General features: G+C 48.8%; 3 protein-coding genes across 4 annotated transcripts; 1 reads left to right on the top strand and 2 right to left on the bottom strand.

The window, feature by feature from the left end:
- Nucleotides 1–159: 159 nt before the first annotated feature.
- LOC112891527 (protein TIC 20-I, chloroplastic-like) lies at nt 160–2700 on the bottom strand. Its single transcript, XM_025958416.1, has 3 exons — nt 2530–2700; nt 2246–2429; nt 160–1100 (listed from the first exon to the last, which is right to left on the bottom strand). Exons 2-3 carry the CDS (start codon nt 2409–2411, stop codon nt 466–468), a joined length of 801 nt encoding a protein of 266 aa, XP_025814201.1. The 5' UTR covers nt 2412–2429; nt 2530–2700; the 3' UTR covers nt 160–465.
- A 6208-nt stretch (nt 2701–8908) lies between these two features.
- On the bottom strand, nt 8909–13644 carry LOC112900045 (AP2-like ethylene-responsive transcription factor BBM1). Of its 2 annotated transcripts, none has more exons than XM_025968765.1 (9): nt 13214–13644; nt 12450–13077; nt 11676–11758; nt 11504–11512; nt 11324–11412; nt 11096–11169; nt 10957–11007; nt 10676–10764; nt 8909–10085 (listed from the first exon to the last, which is right to left on the bottom strand). In XM_025968765.1, the coding sequence occupies exons 1-9, from the start codon at nt 13443–13445 to the stop codon at nt 9277–9279; spliced, it is 2064 nt and encodes a 687-aa protein (XP_025824550.1). In that variant the 5' UTR covers nt 13446–13644; the 3' UTR covers nt 8909–9276. The 2 variants fall into 2 exon arrangements, with proteins under 2 accessions (XP_025824550.1, XP_025824559.1); XM_025968774.1 differs by having other exon boundaries at nt 10676–10752.
- Nucleotides 13645–17944: 4300 nt separating this feature from the next.
- Nucleotides 17945–19984, top strand: LOC112883994 (cell surface glycoprotein 1-like). The gene is made up of 2 exons (XM_025949277.1): nt 17945–18320; nt 19537–19984. The coding sequence occupies exons 1-2, from the start codon at nt 18111–18113 to the stop codon at nt 19750–19752; spliced, it is 426 nt and encodes a 141-aa protein (XP_025805062.1). The 5' UTR covers nt 17945–18110; the 3' UTR covers nt 19753–19984.
- Nucleotides 19985–20234: the final 250 nt, after the last annotated feature.

Here is a 20234-nt window from a genome sequence, read left to right as displayed (position 1 = left end):
TCTCCTAATGTATCGCAGCGGTGGGGATTCTGCTCTCATCGTCTGAATAGTAGGAACAATAAAGCCATTCAATGCTGCATCCGCATAAAATCATTACACGAAAAATGGAGTTGAAATAATAGCTCGACTGAAACAGCATATGATTGGAACACACGGAACAAAGTTCACCCGCACGAGTCAATCAATATGCATTCATCTGTTCAAAATTCTAGAGGTTTGACCCGCTGAAGTGGATGCCACTAAAGCTTAAATTCAAAGACATGCAGTTAACAGCACTGGCAAAAATGCAGTGAAGAGTAACAATTACACTAAGCAGATAGAGTGATGATTACACTAATTTCCTCTTTCTGGTCTCTTTTCTGTTCAAGAGTCCACATTCCCAAACTACCTAGCACATTCAGTCCTCTTACTCACCAGACTCATTCAGTACCTCTTAATTCCAAAAATGCACTTTGCAGTGATCAACTACCTGAACAGGTTAAGATCTGAATGGATGAATGCCGTGTGAGATATAAATGGAATGTTAGCATACACCCCTGAAAGCGCACATCTCATGCATTCAACAACCGTGAAGATCTGAATGAAGGCCATCGTCATCCAGAAATATGCCATTGGTTTACCCTGGAAAACAATGCTTGGGCTCCAGTTGCACGCGGTGGCCAGAGCTTGTGAGCCCGTATCAAGCAGGATAGCCAATATGATGTGAAAACGCAAGAAGTGTGGTGACCAATTCCGCCTCACAACAAAGAAGTATATGGTCAAGAAGATAGCCAGAAAAAGCCACCCAGGGAGTAGGGCCATTGTATCAATGAAGGCATAAAGCAGGCTAAATCTTTGCAAATATGGATGAAGCTGGAAGATAGCATCTGCGTATGTCCACATGTTGTGCAGTGGCAGAAGATAAGGCACACATGCTAGGGACCTCCACCACCATTTAGGTTTGGAAGTTAACTCAGGATAGCTGAATGATGACAAAGATGCTTGGCAACCAACTTGAGTTCTTGGGGGCAATTTTGGGGATGGCAGTGGCTTGATGCCCTTGATGGGATCATTCTTTGCAAAAGATGAAGATACAACATGACGATGGAAATCCGCACCAGCTGAAAGGAAGAAATTTTCTTGTCATATGAAGATCAACAAGAATTCCAACATAACTGTTGGCGCAGGAAGAATGCTTATGTTTTGAGATAATTATCAATAAATATAGATAGGTAACTTTAACACAAAGGATGAATTAATTAGAGAAAAGTAAGTAACTACTCATTATAACTTGAAAGAGTATTCACAATGAGTGATAGTTGCAAACTTGCAAAAGAAGCAGAATTTCACATCACTCATCACAAGAAAGTCAATATGAATTATTAGTTTGTAACTTTGTGTATATTATCGATATGAAAGGATGTGACGGCCAGATTCTATCCATGTATATACAATTGTCTTCTGCGTACTACCAACTTATAGCTGAACTGGACTAGAATATTAATTTAGTGTTGTCTCCATAACAATTTCGTCATGCATTGTCAAAGATAAGATGCCAATGCCGTACTGCCATGAAGTGCACACTGAACCATAGCAAACTCTTGCTGTCACTCACATATTTTGTACATTGAAATTATAGACTCCCTTATCTTTGGAAAAAACAAATAATACAGGTTATTAAACACACTGGGTTTTCAGAGCTAAAAGACAAGCACACATAATATACCCCTTGCATCCTATAAACTACTTTCTACAATTCACTGATCTCAAAAAAATCAGTCATCCTATATTCTGCCAGGGGAGCATCTAGAACTTGGAATTAATTTACTAACTTACTCCTTTGATCATGTAACCTTCCATTTTCTGCAAGAAACTAATGCTGAAAATTTGGACTGGTGGAACAACAAAGCTAAGGTATCTCGAAATAGAGATTGTCAAAAGTTCCCCGATGAGCACACTATGTCTAACTAGTAATTCTTCCCACAAAACAATATTAAGAAAGGATAATGATCTTGCTGGTCGAGAATTCGAGATAGAGCTTCAGAGGTAACAATAAGCCAAAAGGCGCAGCATAATTACACTCAAGCATATCCAGATGATAATTCAACCAATGCTGTCCAGTAGCCGACTAGAGTAGTGAATGCATATGAATTGGATCGCATTTTTTCATTGAAAAGATAACCTCCTCAAAGAGAAGTGCAAGCATACACAACATCCATTCACACTATTAAAATTGCTCATAAGGAAGAAAATAAAATGAATTTACCTCTCAATGCGAAGGATTTCTGCTCATGACGAAATGCAGGATCCCGCAGGCTCAGAAACGCCGGTCTAGCACGCAAAAACGGCCGCGCGGGGGAACCATATCGGCTCGCGGCAGCAACACCGAGCAGCTGAGGATTCGCGGTAGCTACTCCGTGACAGGGAAACATCGTGTGCGAGGGGCGGACCTGACGAGGGGCATTAGGGTTCAGGTAAAGCTCCGAAAATATTGGAAAACAAATGCCGGCCCCCAAAGCAATGCGCCCAAGCAAGCTAGGGCTTCCTTACCGGTAAAGGGAGAACCGAATCCTAGTCCGGATGGATCCCCGCTCCGCGCTAGGCCGCTAGCCCAGGAGCGGAGGAGACGACGATGCGAGGAGGAAGAAGGGTGGAGTTGCGGCGGAAAAGGTGGAGTCGTCTGGATTGGGGTCGAGACGAGGAGGCGAGGAAAGCCGCCAGGGATTTCCTGGCGATTGGTTCGTTGAATTTTTTTTTAAGAAAGGGTTAAAAAGAAATTAAAATTTGAAAAAGGGTGCCGGATTGGAATATTTCGAAAAATGGGGGCCTCCCGCCCAATGAAAGGGCGGGATGAGAGTTGCCGCCCACCCAACGGGCGGGGGGCCGGCGGGGGGAGGAAAACCTCTTCGCAGGGGCCTCTTCGCGAAAATAGCCAACATCCCGCCGTTCCAACGGGCGGGGGGTCTTCCGAGGGACCTCCCGCCCGCCTAACGGGCGGGACGTTCTGGGCCACCAGCCGTTGCAACGGGCCGGAGCTCCCCCGAGGGACATCCCGCCCGCCCAACGGGCGGGACGTTCTGGCGAGGGGCATCCCACCCCCCCCCAACGGGCGGGAGGTCGCCGGGAGGGGCAACCCGCCCTTCCAACGGGCGGGATGTCTCCCACCACCTATTTAAGCCCCCCCACCCCCTAATTCTCATAAAATTCATCAAAAATCAACAAAAAAGAAAAAGGAGGAGAGGAGAGGAGAGGAGGAGAGGAGAGGAAGCGGCGAAGCCCTGTCCACACGTTGATTTGGAGGTATTATAATCGTATAATTATTAATTATTTTTTATGAATATTTGTTAGAGTAGTTATACGTAGAATTCAGTATTTTTAATAGCTTTTAGAAATATTTCTTAGGCTAGTTCTGTAATAAATAGTTTTTAGTATTTTCAATTGTTTTTAGATATATTTCTTAGGATAGTTATATTTTGAATAGTTTTTATAATTGCAGTAGTTTTTAGATATATTTCTTAGGGTAGTTATATTTTGAATAGTTTTTATAATTGCAGTAGTTTTTAGATATATTTCTTAGGGTAGTTATATTTCGAATAGGTTTCAGTATTTTGAATAGTTTTTAGAAATATTTCGTAGGGCAGTTCTGTTATAAATAGTTTTTAGTATCTTCAATTGTTTTTAGATATATTTCTTAGGGTAGTTATATTTTGAATAGTTTTTATAATTGCAGTAGTTTTTAGATATATTTTTTAGGATAGTTATATTTCGAATAGGTTTCAGTATTTTGAATAGCTTTTACAAATATTTGTTAGGTTATTTCTATTATAAATAGTTTTTAGTATTTTCAATTGTTTGTAGGAATATGTCTTACGGTACTTATATTTTTCATGTAGATATGGTGCAGACACCAGAGCTCCTTGACGCGCACATCGATGAACGGCACAGGTCGTACCTGGCTGCGGTGGAGGGGCAGGAGCTTCACGAGTTGCGCCCTCGTGTAGCAAAGGAGTTGTTGCACCTGGACAACCGCTGGCTTGACAGGTGATACTTTATATTTTTTTACGAAACTAATGTATAGCGTGTAAGATAATTGTAACCACAATGCAAAATATACAGGTTACGTGAGGCTGGTTTGCTGCCACTCGCACGTATGCTTCAGGCCGGCGACGGCCAAGACGGTGGCGCGAAGAAGCGGATGCAGCTGGACCGCTCTCTACTTGCAGCGTTGGCGGACAGGTGGCGTCCGGAGACGCACACGTTCCACTTGCCATGCGGGGAGATGGCCCCCACGTTGCAGGACGTGTCGTACCTGCTCGGGCTTCCCATTGCGGGTGAAGCTGTTGGTCCGGTTGCCGTGCCACCTTTCTGGAGGGCGGAACTGCAGGAGCGGTTTGGTCCAGCGAACCCGCCACTTGTTGTGAACGTACCTGATTTGCCCGGCCCCGGCAAGAGTTGGGTAATACAATTAAGGGTACGTCCAGTTATTTTTTATTTAATTTAATTGAATCATATGTGAGTACCTCTAAGTTTTGAACAAATATATTACAGGCTCAGGATCTGCACCCTCTAGCTGGGCAGTACGAGGTGTCACGATACCTGGAGGCGTATCTGTTATGGTTGTTCGGCTGGACTCTTTTCTGCAACTCTACCGGCAATTACGTGGACAAGGTGCTCATGCAATACGCGCGCGCGATTACGGATGCTGAGCCGGGCCAGGTACCTGGGTGGAGCTGGGGATCGGCAGTGCTTGCTGCGACGTACCGAGGTCTTTGCCAGGCCTGTTTGAAGACGGAGAAGACTGCCGTCATCACAGGCTGCCCACTTCTGCTGCAGCTATGGTCGTACGAGCGATTCGCCATAGCACGTCCCCTAATCAACGAGGAGCCTTATCCACCCGAGATGTACGGGATGTGGGACGAGGATAGCCCCACGATGGGTTCGCTTTGGACCGATCGACGGGTAAATTCTTTTAAGCTCTTTAATTTACTGTTGTACGTTTCTGTATACGAGGAGTACCGATGCAGTTGTGTAATTTTTTCAGATGAGCTGGGCACATCGGCAGGTCCGAAAAGCATACCCTCAGTTCGTGTCCGAATTTGATCGGATGCGGCCACAGGATGTCATCTGGACACCGTACACCGCTGCGGCTATCCAGACACGTGCGCCGCATGGGTTGTCTTCCCTCTGCACGCGTGACGAGGAGTACTGGCTGACAAAGGCGAACCTAGTGTTCGATATTCTCGTCGAGCCGTACTGCGTCGAGCGTGTGATGAGGCAGTTCGGGCGACGACAGCAGTTTCCTCTCGTACCTCGAGCGTTCCAGGCCGTGCCGCGCAACGTACACGAGTAAGTTTGTGATAACTCGTTTTGTATTACTTATATATTCGTTATCATAAAGCAATGTTGAATTTCAAATGTTCGCAACAGATATTCGCGCAGGGGATATCATACCAACGAGGTGAACTGGGTCGTCAAGATGCAGGAGTACGTGCAGGGTGGCTTCACGCACGTGACGATGTGTGGGACGAGTGGCACCCACATACGGACGCGTCATACGACGCATACCTCCGCTGGTACCTCCTTCGCACGCGTCCGTACGTCACTCTTTCACGTATTCATGACGCGGAGGATCAGCACCAGCCGACCATTTCGGACACGTATCCCTCGTACCGTGATCAGGACCAGCGTGGCGCGGTACGTGTTTCGCAACTTGAATTATTAAAATTTTTTTCTAAAAGATCGATACCAATAGTAATCTGCATCCCATTACGTATGCAGATCGATCTGATCAACTTTGCGGAGGTCGAAGCTACATCTCAGATCACGTTGATTGAACGTGGAGTGCGTGTACCGGAGGCACAGTACAAGGACAGCTTCCGTAAGATTCAAGACAGCTTGACGCGAGCGTTACATGCACTGACGTGTCGCGGCAGAGACGACGTGGGGACCTCCAGTTCATCTCATGCGTCCGCCCACGTGTACACAGCTGGCCCGTCGACCTCTACAGCACCGCACGCAGCGTCCAGCGGTACTGCCGCTAGTTTAAGCTGTAAGTCCTTCATAATTGCCATTTCAATCACCTATGATTTACACGACTAATTTCATTTCTTTTTGTAGTCATGCACTCGACAGCAATGGGTCCTCCTCCTGCAAGAATGGAGCCTCAGACGTTTGGCGCCTATGCTCCAGGAACGTCTCTCCCGTCAGGCTCGAGACCAGCTGCACCGTACTCTTATGGCTATGCTCAGCATGCATGGTCGACGGGAGCTCCTGCATACGGTGGTCCATTCGGTGTGCCGGACTGGGACGACTGGGAGGGCGGCTCCGCCACTTGGTCGGAGCTGGTGGGCGGCGGCGCCGGCCCTGACATCATTGGTCCATCCTAGACGTATGACGCTCCAGGTGCACAGTCCCAGGATGACCCGTTCACGCCAGCACCTCCTCCGCCTCGTCCTCACCGTGCTCCAGATGCATTTACGTACTCGGAGGACCACATACGCCGACGGCCTAGGACTAGGGGCGGGAGGGCCAAGAGAGCGCGAGGTCCGGGACATGCGGAGTAGATACTTCTGATTTGGTGAACTTTTTATATTTGAACTGTTTTTGTATGATACTATTTTCTTTTTAATCGGTTGATCTATCGTACTGTCGTAATATTCGGATTCTACGTTGCAAAACGTTATCGTTTAACCGTCTTCACACGAATTTTAGATAGAGCAATCTTCTTCGTAAAATTGAATTAAAATTTTATATGTACATAAAAGAGTACGGCGAATCAATATTGCATTTGAAAACAGTCTGAATTTCAAATAGATTGTAAATCATAAATTCCAAAGGAAAATAACAAAAAAAATGGCTCTCAACATCCCGCCCACTGACCGGGCGGGTTGCTGCCTCAGGGACCCCTTCGCGAATAAGAAACTTTCTTATTCGCGAAGGGGCCCTCGGGAGGGGCCTGCAAAAAGCTTTTGAAGCATCCCGCCCTCTGGTTGGGCGAGATGTCCCCGGCCCCACGCCTCCCGCCCGATAATCGGGCGGGAGGCACCCATTTTTCAAATTTTTCCGAACTGCCACCCCTTTTTCGAATTTTAATTTTTTTTAAACCCTTTTTTAAAAAAAGTTCTTGGTTCGTTCACGCGGCTCGATTGAACCGACGGCCCGGCCCGGTTCGCGGATGGGTCAGCCTCAAGGGCAGTTTGGTTTGGAAATACAGGCCTGCTTGATTGGTTGTCAAAATACGGGCATGTTAATTTTTTATCAAAATCTTAGTAATTTTTAAATATGGGCTACTTTTAGATTCCATGCAAATAAGTGTCAAAAATTATAGTCTTATCCAGATTTTGACATGGCAATTTTGGTAGCCAACCAAGCAGATCCACAATTATGAAATATTTTAAGTATAAATTCATCAGATCGTTTCTTGGGATTCTATTTTAACATTTTTGAACCTTATACGATAGAAGTTTCGAACATAAATCCTCCCTAGTTTTTTTTATATGAAACCATCAACCACGCATCCGGTTTCTTAATGGAAAAGGTTAATTTTAATCCCTAAGGACATATCATTCAGATAAGCCTTGATAACTTTAATCTCATGTTATATTTTTAGGTTCACTTTACCATGAACTACAAAAAATTGATAACTTTAATCTCATGTTATATTTGAGGTTTTTGTCTCTCTTTTATACAAGTTTGTGTTCTATGTTGGACTTTTCCAAAAAAAAAAGTTGTTTGATGGTGGCCGGATACCATGGTATACATCATACTCTAAACTTGTTGTAAAGTATTTTTATGATTTCTCATGACCATCAGCATAGCTTAAGATCACGTAGAGCAAGCTTAAAAGCTCTAAGGTAAAGAAAATATACGCTAAATATTCACATATTTTGACTAGGAAAAGTCAAAGTACACCGGCTTGATGGACTAAAAGAAGACAGATTAAATACAAGTATACTCCCTCTATCAATAAATGTTAGACATATTGTGATCAGGAAAAGTCTTCCATAGTAGATTCTGACCTATGATTTCTCTTACATTATAGTGCCAATCGCTAAAGACACAACAAAATCGCAAAACCACCTTGAATACGAATATATTTATGCAAATTTTATGCACTAAATGTATATATATAATAATCTAACTAAATTACAAGTCAAAGTTTATCAAATTTGACTTTTTCCAATCAAAATAAGTTTTACATTTCTAGACGGAGGAAGTACTTTCGTGAGAGGCTACACACTGGACAAAAATAAGAAAAGACATTTGCGACAACACTGCACCCTAGCTAGCTACTGGGGCCATGAAAGGGCATGACTAAATGTACACAATGCAAGGCCGGTAAATGTATTCATCAGGAGTGTACATTATTAGAGGTACAACGTATAGTGAATGCTAAGGTACGTACAAACTCGTCACATGATCAACCGTAGACCTGAGGTTGCTAACGTACGTAGAAGGATTCGTTGTCGAGCATGACCCGTGCATAGGTGCGGCCCGTGCGGCAGTGGTGGTCGTTGCGATGCCTCCCCTCAAGGCGGCATGCCTGCGTGATGGTGTGTAGCGATGGCAATGATCCTAGCAGAAGTTCAGTTTCCCTCACGGCAATGTTGGACGAACGACAGACAAGCAGTTCTCAGCTGATAGGTTGGTACGGCCGCCGGCCGGTTGATTCTTCCCTAGCCTTGACTCTGCCTTAGTTCAATTATTCTTAACTTATTCTAATTAATGATTGCCAGCGGCATGCATGCAATCGATCAAACTGAAGCTACGCTATCTTCACTTCTCTGCCACCATTTCGCAGAACTGGAGTGTTGCTGTTTCTAGCACGATAACCCCGCCAGTTTTTATTTCAGTGCATGGAAATTAAATTATCTTCAGTAACTGACAGATAGAGGAACATAATAAGATAAGACGACTAAAGTAACTGCAGTGACCAGAAAAAAAAAATATGATGAAGTTATTCTCATAGCACGATGGTGATTGAGTCCTCTGAAGAGATTAACTGGACCCTTCTGAAACTACCCAAAACTAACCGCAAGTCAGGGCAAACTTACAACGCTAACTTTACTTACCCTGACCTGCCGTTACCAGCTTCCAGAGAGGCAGCAGCACCGTTCACATGCACGCACGGGTTAAATGTGCGGAACCAGAACCTGATGAGTACGTCGAAACACAAACAACGATGAGACCAAAGACTCTAACCTAGACTTGATGATTTCTCTAGCTAGCTAATCCCCTATCGTCACTAGCCACTAGCTCCTCCTGCCCCCCTCTTCTTCTTCTTCGATCGTCTCTTGATCACCCCATGCCGTTGAAAGGGGAGCTCCAGTTGTTGGAGTACCCGTTGGCCCTCGCGATGCTCACCGTAGACCCCGAGCCCTGCGAGAACTGGTACCCGCTCCTCGCGGCGGCGTACGGGTCCCCGCCGGCGGCGGTCGCCACCATGGCGTCGTACCCGATGAGCTTCCCCTCCTGGTCGTCCCCGTAGCTGCAGGTGCTCCCCTGGTTGGCCGTGCTGCTGTGCCCCTGATCGGCCACGACGGTGCTCGACGGCATGATGAAGGAGCCGCCGCCACCGCCGAGGCCCTGGTGGTACCCGGCGGCGCTGGCGCCGCCGCCGCCGTTGTAGACCGTCGAGCTCGACGACGCCTGGAAGAAGTTGTGGGCGGCGCTGCCGAGGTGCAGCTGCTGCAGGTCCTGCAGGCTGTGCGCGGCGGCCGCGACGGCGGCGTCCTGCTCGGGCTTGCACCACCCGCGGGACGGCGCCTGGCCGTACGGGTAGTGCACGGTGAGCGGCGACGGCTGCTGGAACGCGATGGTCGGCCAGCCGTGGTGGCCGTACGAGGCGTAGGCGCCCATCCCGGCGTCGGCCAGCTGCGAGATCACGCCGGCGCCTTCCATGTCGGCGCGCCAGATGGTGGCGCCGGCGGCCTCCACGTGGTCCACTGCGTCCTTGAGGCGCCTGGCCGCGCCGCCGACGGGCAGCGTGCTGCTCTCGAGGATGCTCTTCACGTCGTAGCGGCTCATGTCGAAGTTGGTGACGGCGTTGAGCCCGCGGAACTTGATCGCGGCGATGTCGTAGGCCTCCGCCGCCTCCTCCTCGGTGCCTACGTTGTACGAGGAGGGAGGGAATGTGCACGACGGTTAGCTATAGGAATAGGATGCATGATCATTAGGGTTGGTTGTTTCCCAATGCAGGTCATCAGGTCTAGCAGGCAGCAGCTATGCATGTGTTGCGTATCGCATGCATGCATGCAGGGGGTGCAAGCTGTGTGATTCAAAGCTAGCACTAGGGTTTTCAATTCAAGCCGGGCCTTTGACCCCATGCCCCGATTTTCTCAGACAACTTTGAGACAAAAACTTGGAAAGGTACATTTGGGACATAGTTAATGCGGCGGGCGATCACTATTTTATGCCCCCATAGGGCAACATATAGAATATCCAATCTTCAGTTCTACGAGACAAAGATTTCAAGAAATTTGACTAAACAAGTACGGGTCGATGACTTAGATCTTGGGGATAATATATATATATATATATATGCGCGTAGCCATTAGCTACTTTATTTATTTAAGAATCTTCATTAGGCGAGCAATTTGGTTTAATTTCCATATGTGTGTCACCTAATAAGTAGCGCTTACTGTACTGGGTGAGTTCTCAAACAAAACAAAAGGAAGAAAAGAAAAATGCAGCTTACTGAATGTGCCCAGGTAGAGGTCCTTGTTTCCTGCAACTCTCCCTATCCTTGCTTGCCATCTCCCATGCTGGTGGTGTCTGCTCGGTGAACTATTATTTCAGTACAAGGTCGGAAAAGAGTGTACAAATCATCACTGGTAAAATTAATTGAATTCCTTTGAAAAAAATCTAATAATACTTTTGTGAACATATGGACCAGATATTAAGCGTATACATGCCATGCATATAGTGTGTCTTAGTTGTGCATTGTGTCAAATATGTATAGGCAATTAATTGAGTTACCTAGTTACTCCTCGATACTTTGAAGCCCCACGAGAAAATCCACTGCTATTCCTGCATGTGTATTGGATCATATTACAGTTAGCGGAATCGTCCAGTCAAGAGTTGAACAGCGACATATGAAATAAGCATCAAATACTACCTTCTTAGGTATGCAATGTACTCCTGCCTAGTCATATGTTTCATTTCCTCTAGCTCTTTTTCGTAGTTACTTATCTGCAACAAGAAAATTTTGGCGAGACAAGAAAAACAACGATTTCACTCAATAAGCCTACATATTAGTTAACAAATGAATTTAAAGGGAAGTAGATCACATAATGATGCTTGCTAATTAGAAGAATTCGCAGAAAATCTATAGGAGTTTGCGTACTGGGAAATTTGTTGTAGTAGTAGTGCCCCAATACTTGAGAGCTGCCAAATCATAAGCCCTTGCTGCCTTGTCCTCCTTGTCATAGCCGCCTAACAAGTGTACATGTACATGAACGAGTAAAATGACAAGGTGAAACCACCAAAATGAAAAGATATATACATTGAAAATGTGAATGCTTACCGAGATAAACTGCACGTTATCGATGTCATTTACGGAGGCAACGTGCAAAGCCGGAATGTTAATGTAACAGAAGACACAATACTTAATCAGTAGCTCAAGGTATACATATATATACTATTTTGCCATGGAGGAGAAAAGTGATATGATTATATATGGATACATATTTCATTACCTTGCCTACCCTTGCGACTCTGCCCTTCTCTTCTACAACTATTATCCCAGAGATGAGCCTCATAACGCCCTGTCCATCTATGTCTGCGCACAAAGCAAAAATTCATAGCATAAATAAGCAAACAATAAAATTCAGATCAATGCATATAGTACATTTAAAATACATTTGTTATTATCACCGTCTATATCCTAAATACCTCCAAAGCTAAGCAAAAATACAGCTGCAAATATATAGCTTTTGATGTTCATTGGCAAAAGTAGTAGTAAAAGTGACACTAATCATGCACTCTAGAACTGCCAATTCAATGGCTAACTGCTTCATGATTAGTCAATGAATTGTACATGCATACAAACTTCACGACCACCTAACTGATCAATGGCATATAAGCTCTCGATCGTGATCACATCATACGAAAAAAACATTACGATATCCCATACACTCCCTTAGTAAACTAATAAGTGTGTACTCCTTAGCTAGTTAAAAAAAAAGAGTGTACCTGTAAATTAATCACCTTATTATTTTCCAAGTATCATATGAACTACTAGAGCAAAAGCACAATAGAGTGGCCGCTGCCTCGAGAGATTGCATTATTAATATTTGCTAGCTAGCATAGATCTGATGATAGTTCATGTTCTCGATGGATCGATCGCGCTCGCTCAACAAGGCCATCATTGCTATTTTCTAACTAACTGTAGAGTGCTAGACCAATTTGAAATGAACAAAGAAGAACAAGAACAGTATGTATCGAAGACACAAGCTAATCAATGCTCTAACCTTGTTACACCTCGATATATAGATGTCCTCTGCCCAAACGTGTCGATGGACTTCCTCGGGACGGCCTCTATCGCGCTGCTGGGCGAATCCATGGCACCGCTCGCTCGCTTGTTCTCCGACGACGTGCTATCGGAGGCCGCCGCTCCGCTGGCGTTGCCGCCGCCGGCCACAACCATCGGCAGGTGCGAGCCGGTGCTCATCGAGAGCGCGAGGCTCTGCGAGCTCCCACCCGCCACCGCGCCGTTCCTTCCCAGCGAATCCGAGCAGCCGAAGCTGCTCGCGCTGGCGTCGGTGCTCATCTCCTCGGGCTGCGGCTGATGCGTCGCCGGCGGCTGCGGCTGGGGCACCTGGTTGTTCCGTAGCCAGGTCTTGATCATGGAGAGCTCCATGGTGTTGCTCCCGCTGTTGCTGTTGGTGCTGCTGGCCATCGGGACCCCGGAGAAGAGGTAGCCGCCGGATTGATCCTGCTCGGAGACGAACGAGTTGCCGCCGAGGAAGTCCTCGAGCTTGGGCTCGCTGTCCTCCACCGCCCTCTTGCCGGTGCCCCCGCCCGCGCCGCCGCTCGACCCGACGAGCATCGAGAGCTCCGAGGCGCCGCCGTTGTAGTCCAGACCTCTCATGTTCCAATCTGCTCGCGCACCCACACATCAAATATCAAGAAACAAGTGGGAAAAGAAACCATGGGATAGTGTTAGTGTGCACCATACGATACAAACAGCCAGAAAGAGATCAAGCAACATTGAGTTTCTTGCCTCGCTCCTCACCTTGTGTTTCTTGCTGGCCCCTGTTGAAGGCCTCCATGATGCCATAGGAAGCGTGATCGTCCCGCAGGCCCGGCACGCCGAGGTGCCCGTCGGAGCCCTGCTGCGTGGGCAGGCCGTAGAAGTCGCTGGCGCCGGAGATGTCGATGCCGGCGGCAGGCGAGCTATCCTGATTAGGCTGCGGGTTGTCCTGGCCCGAGAGCGAGAAGCCGAGCCAGTTGTTGGCGGAAGCCATCTACGGCCGGGGGCGGTGATGGAACAGTGAGGGTTAGGGTTGTCTGCGATCAGAGCGGTGGTAGCATTGGCGAGAGGGGGAGGAGCGAGGATGTAAGGTGGAACTTGGAAGCTGATAGGGGGATGGAGGTATAGCTTTCCAGGGGCAGCTCTACATTTTGGGTCAATGTGAAGAGGGCAGGAAGAGGCCAGAAAAAATATCCTGGCCACCTGAGAGGAGGTGAAAGTGCTGTGCAAGGTCTGTATTTATAAGAGGCCGCAGCAGCGTAGTCCAGTTTTTTTGCTTCTTAACAAAGATTAAACAGGTCAAGGAAAAAAAACACATTAGAGATCTAGTAGATTTTTTTATCTAAAATGTTACTAGTACACTTCAAGCAAAAAAGAAAATATAGTGAAGCTCAGAGCACATGGAGGCTATCTGAGTGCATCAATTTGCTTTACCAGCCAGAAATGCTAGTTCTAGAATGTCGAAGTTGCATATTATTATTAGGAGATTGCATGGTTTAACTATTCTCAAGCATAAGTCCCATTCTTTATCAAGTGGACCAAAACTTTTTCCTTTTCTTTTCTGGCCAGGAAAGTGGACCCAGGTTTGATCAGTCAGCACATCATTCTCTATGCAGATTCAACGTTAAGTTTACAGGGAAATTACAACCCGAGGAAGTAAAAAAAAATCAGGCAGCTGTAGGGTCGTTGCGCTAGCAATCTGAAAGATTAACCGGCGTGCATGGCTCCTAAGCTGCCCAACTCGTGTCAGTTCATACGCATTCCAGAGAGCTGCTTTCACATGTAGTAATAGTTAAACCAATTATCCTAGTATTAATTCACGGCCCACACGTATCCTATCCATTTCTCGCCTCCATCCATCCAGTCTGAAAAGAAAGCTGCTGACTCGATCGGAACATGTACTGACTACAGAACAGGATCGGATCACTGGATCAGGCCGGGACGAAGCCGGCCTGATCGACTGTTTAATTTAAAAACGATCAGCCCAGCCAACATTTCCTTGGATCTCAATCAATCAAAAAGAAGAAGATCGAAGAAGCATCCGATAAGGTCACGCGACGCGCCATGCAACCGTGCGCCCACGCACGCATGCATGCACCTGCCGAGCGCGGCCAGGTACTGTGCGGACGGTTCGTCCCGTCCAACGACGGCGAATCCAGCGAAAGATTCCCGCGCGCAGGGCCGGGGAAAAAGAAAAGGGAACAAGGCCAGCAGCTAGCAGGCAGGGGGGGGGCTCGCCGCGGCGGTCAAACCCCGGCCCGGCCGGCCGCGCGCGCGCGCACGCACGCCCACCTGTGGAAGCTGAAGCTAGCTAGCCGAACGATCCCTCTGACATGTCGCGGCGACCGGCGAGGCGAGCCGCGGCATGCGCGCCCGCTGCCGCCGGCCGGCCCGCGCGCGCGTGCGTGCTTGCGCCTCCGAGTTCCAACCCGCCCCGCCACTAATAGGGCACAAGGCTACGCGGGCAGCGGTGGCAGCCTAGGCCCGCCCGCTCTATAATATTCGCGCGGGGGCCGGGGCGGGCGTTCGAGGTGAATCGCTGGATTGGACTGGTATGACCTGCTTGGACTGACCGAAGCCGAACCCCAAGTTTCGGAAATGGCGCGCCAGTTTCTGATTTTGGCAGCGGCGTGTGCTAGCTGCTGCCCTTTGCCTCAGGCCACCAATGCCGGTGTAGCTGAATGTTCTTGTGTTCTTCTTGCACGACCGAGGACGAACGGAGGAGATCGCTTCATGGCTTTCTTGATTGAGGAGTTGTAGTAGAGGTTTTCCTAGTTGTTCAGTTTGAAATGAACAGGCAGGTTTCAGAGCGCATGCAGTGATAGACAAAGACTGGTAAAGGATTCCATGGCTTTTACCTTTTTGACGTATCTGTCACTACCTGCTTCACAGTAGTACATATGGCATATAAGGTAGTCCAGTGTGTAGACACGTCAAATCACCTAGCAAGCTGCTATATTCTGAAAATGCAAGACTGAAACTGAAAGTGTCAGTATAGTGTGAAGCTCACTCCCTCTGGTCCTACGCAGCATATTCTAATGCGTCCTACACAGTTTGTTATCTTTTGTTGATCATTCCTTGGTACCATAATCAAATGATCCAAACCCACGGTCTTCCCCGCATCAGTCGGGCGGGCGTGTCTGCCCCCTCCCTAACCTCCCTCTCTCTCTTCCCTCTCCGTATCGAGAAGCGCCCATCCAGCCCCAAAGAGCGAGAAAGGTTAACCCTAAAGAAAGGTCACGGTGACTCGGAATAAAGTAGTGGCGCCGGGGTTGCAGGCTGTGCCCTCTACGAGGACACACACCCTTGTCTTCCGGGCACACCCGCTAGCTAGCTAGCGCGCGGAGGGGATCAGAGGATCGCCGCAGCGTAACATTGCTTGCGGCACGCGCTGGATCGAGGACTGCCCTAAACGCCTCTGCGAACATGCCTAGCTAATGCCCCATGACCCTCCCCTCCTCTCTGATCCTCCCTCACGGGCCATGCGTATGCATGTGCAGTGATCCAAGACCAAGCAGGATTGCATGCACGGGGACGGGGAGGAAGATAGAAATGGAAAATGCCAATGCCATTAGGTAGCTGGTTGGTGGTATAATAGTTCGTACCATGCAGGGTTGATCTGAACTCTGATCCGTACTAATGCACATCCGCAAGCCTGCTTTGAGTTGAGGTGAAACAAACGCGAGTACTCCTGCACATCATACATGTAGTGGATGCATCATGATGATATCTATTGGCTGCCACAGCAGCTACAGGTAGATCGCATCCAACGGCGACCCCATCTAGCTTCACCGATCGAGATACATATCTGCCCGGCCGGCCTTTTTACTACAAGTCGATCGGCACCAGAACATGTGCTGCAAGTTGCAAGCAAGCAAATCCTCCTGCATCTTGCTAAGCATCCGAATCAACTGGGTACTATCTTTTCCCCGCGAACCCATGACTCGTGGCCCATGAGTGGATGGTGGGTGCCTACATCTACACGCAAACACCTGCGCGCGCCAAACATGCTCCCACAAATCTACCTCGCCACTGAGATCGCATTGTAATCCACCACAACTTGCTCGCCATCCCATTCCCGGCCTGGCCCTGGCCTACCACCACCCAAAATCTCCCCCCTGGCGGGGCTGCCGCCGCCTGCAGCTAGCTAGCCTCGCCCAAAAATGTCGGTCCTCCCTTCAGCTCGTCTGTCTTTGCATCCACATGTACACGCCCAGGCGGCAGGCGGCAGCGTCGTTGGTGTTTTCCACGGTGCACGTGAGGCGCCGCGCGGCTTCCCCATGCGCACGCACACACGCACACACAGCCTACGCACGGGATCCTCCTCGCCTCGGCCGCGCGCGCGCGCGCCACCACCTCCTCTCTCTCGTAGCCGCGCGCGGGGTGCGCGGCGGCCTCCCACGAGCGGCGTATTGGTCCTGGGGTAGAATATTGGCGTCCGGACCGGTCCTGCGCTCGGTTCCCGCGCTCCCTGCCCAGGCTTTGACCGTCAAACCTACCGGACTACCAGTAGTAGGCGGAGGGAGCCCGGCCGGGGCGCGGCCTGATGGAAAGGGCAGCGGCGTCGCGCGGTGAAAAAGTGAAACAGTACATGCCGTTCAACGGGGGGGTTAAATGTTAAGTCTGGCTGGCAGGCCGGCGAACACGTTTTAACTTTTAACCCCGGCCCTCCTCGGGCTACGCCGTGTGCGTACGCACGGGGTTAAACAATGGAGACGGCCGGGCGGGCGATCGCCGGCCGGTCAAAAATACGGGGCGCTCCGTCCACCGGGGGTGAGACAAAGAGGTGAAAAGGACCACCGCCTCCGCGGACCGCCCTGCAGCAGTGGCTGCTGCTCCCACCGGTTTTCAACTCGCATCTGGTGTCTCCTAGCCTCGTGTGCTTGGACTTGGAAGTTGGAAGCGTCTGCCCCGTGCGCGTGCACACGCGCACTCGCGTTTCTTCGCGAGCCGCACGCACACGTCGCACGTTGGGGGTGGGTAGGGGGGGTTGTTTGGCCAGTGGCGCGGTTAGTTTAATATACCGCTGCTCTCGGCTCGGCGGGGGAGGAGTCTGGGACGAGGAGGGCATGCGACTGCATGAGCGGTGCGGAGATTTGGGCTGCAAATGCGCAAGGGCACGAACGCGTGTCAGGTGCGGCGAGACAGGCAGGCGACTGCCGTGGCCGCCCGTGCATGGGCTGCAGGTGGCAGCCGCCCTGCCGCCGGGCCGGGTGGATCTTTTCTTTCGCCGGGAGGCAGGCATGGTTGCTCAGTGAACGTTGATGGCGGCGGGTGCTTGGGCCGATACGGGTGCGGCTGGCTCGCTCCGGGCGGGCCCTGCCAGTGATGTGAGCCGCTTGTTCATTGGGTTGGGTCTTGCTCACGGTGGGCCGGCGTAAGCAGGCCGTGTGGTTCGTTTAGTGATGGGCCGCCCCCGGACACACCACCGCGCCAAGTCAGCTTCTCCAGTGCACGCGCTGCCGACCTCTCTCTTATCGCCCCCGCAGGCAGAAGGGAAGGCGGGTCTCGTTGAGCCGCCCGGTGCTTCACTGGACGCCGCAGCCCTCCCACACGGAACGCGAATTCCATTCCGACCCGACTTCTCTGCCCAGGAACCCAGGCGAATCGAGAGAGAGGGAGAGAGAGGCCTTACCTTGAGCTCCCTCCCCTCCCAACTATGGCGTCCGCGTGGTGCCTCTCGGCCCCGGCCGCCGCGCCGCCGGTGGCGCCGGCGCCCGGCGCCCCCGCCTCCGCAGCCGGGGGCGTTCCCGCCCTAGCGCGGGCGGTGGTCCCCGTGGGGAGGCGGCGCAGGTGGGGCGCGCTCGTGGTCTGCGCGGCCCCCGACGAGGAGAAGATTACGCGGCGGTCGCCGCTCGACTTCCCCATCGTAATTCTCCTGCTCTTTCCCCCCTACCCTCTGTTCGCTTATTGTTTAGCGGCTTGTCGTTGCGGGATTGGAGAGGCTCCGGTTGGGGAAATTTTAGGTCATTTCAGCTGAGCAAGTACGGGATTAGAGAAATTTAGGGACCCAACATGATAAGATCAGTAGAAATGCTACGGGATTATATAGTTAAATAAGTAGTTTCTGAAAAAAAAAATAAGGATATGTTGTGTAAAGCAAAGAAGCAAGCAATTTAAAGCGCTGAATACGCTGAAGATATGAATTGTGTTGTAGCATCCAAGCCGCACAAGTTTGAAGATGTGGTCAACAGTCTTAGGCGCAACATGAGGAAAGAAGCCAATAAGGATATGTTGTGTAAATAAGTCTCTGGTGTCAAAAGGCTCGCCTGGCTGGGTGCCTGGGTAGGAAGCATGATGCTCATTAGCTTCCGACAGGAGGTGTTGCGAGGGCTGATTTGTCCTTCATCAATTTTTGAGGGTCTTGTTAGTTCGTAGATCTCTGAATAAGATGCCCATACACAAAAATATGCATTTAACTCAACTGATTGTTTTATGTTGCATCTATCAAAACTATCACACTTTATTGGATGCTAGATAATATTTTGTAAATGGCCTCCCATACGCTTGAACAATCCTAAGTTTACTTGCACAGGTTGTCCTGACTAGAAATAAGCCATAAACCTAAGAGTTTTCATTTCTCAGTTGTAGTTTCGATGTCATAATGGCACTTCATGTTGCTGATTGTTTAAATCGTTTTTCTGATCTTGTATCTTGTGGTATCCTGCTTGTTTCAAACATGACATGCATAAATTTGCTACCTTCTGTACCTCTGTGTTTAAACTTTAAAGTTGTGAAAAGTCTTTATGATAAAAGTGATAGATTTTTGTGACTTAGGACCAGTCATAAGGTCCTTTTGGTAGACTCACTGCCATGGTTTTGAAGGCCGGACATGTTCTGACCTATGAGCATACTGAGCCTTTCCGGGGCTCATGGCAATGTATTTTTGAGTATAACCAAAGTAGGTGCAGATCTCTTGTCATTTTTCCCCCAATGATTATTCTAGTTATTGTTGTGTTTGACATGTCTTCCCTACCAAAGCAATGCCAAGCATGACTATAGTGATTTAGATATGATGTTCCATCTACCTTTTGCTTCTGCGTTGGCGTCAAGGTTAATGTCTATTGTCTTTTGAATGTTGCTAGGAATGGGAGAGACCAAAGCCTGGGAGACGACCTGATATCTTCCCGAAGTTCAGCCCAATGAAGACACCATTGCCGCATCCATTACCAGCTGATGATCCTCTGGACGATGATGAAGAAGAGGAAGAGGAAGAACAACCACCTCCGGAGGAACCACAGGAGGATGATCCAGACAAGGAAGAACCTGAGGAAGATGACCCGGACAAGCCAACTGAGTAATTTTGGATGACTTGAGGGCTGTGGTAGATAGACACTGAGCATAAATTTGCCATACCTTTGGAGCACCTAAGATTCAGTTTGAACTGGTAGTTCTGCCGGCTTATATAGGCTCTAGACGCATAAGTTTGTAATGACCTCCTTTGAGCTTTCTAAAGCTAAGTTTTGTTCGACGGATTACTTGTTACAGTGCGATATTTGTTATGACATGTATTCACACCTCTATCTTGGGTAATTGGCGTGTACACTACGATGAGATATTTCTGATAGACTGCAACAATAATGCTACTCAGAAAAGCTATGCTCGTAAAAAATAGGTTCTTAACTAAGTGAGCGTGTTTGTTGGCAATGTTTATAGTATGCTGAAAACGAAAGACGCACCATTTTGGTGCTTCTGAACTCAATATTTTGGCAAATGAAATGTTTTGATGCTGTATAGGGGCATATATAGATGGTTGCACTTGGGCAACTGAACGTGTCCGGGA

Source organism: Panicum hallii, chromosome 1, assembly GCF_002211085.1.
Source record: "Panicum hallii strain FIL2 chromosome 1, PHallii_v3.1, whole genome shotgun sequence".
In the NCBI taxonomy this organism is placed as follows: domain Eukaryota; kingdom Viridiplantae; phylum Streptophyta; class Magnoliopsida; order Poales; family Poaceae; genus Panicum; species Panicum hallii.
The sequence above is the reverse complement of the archived record's forward strand: the minus strand, read 5'-3'. Positions and strand labels throughout refer to the sequence as shown.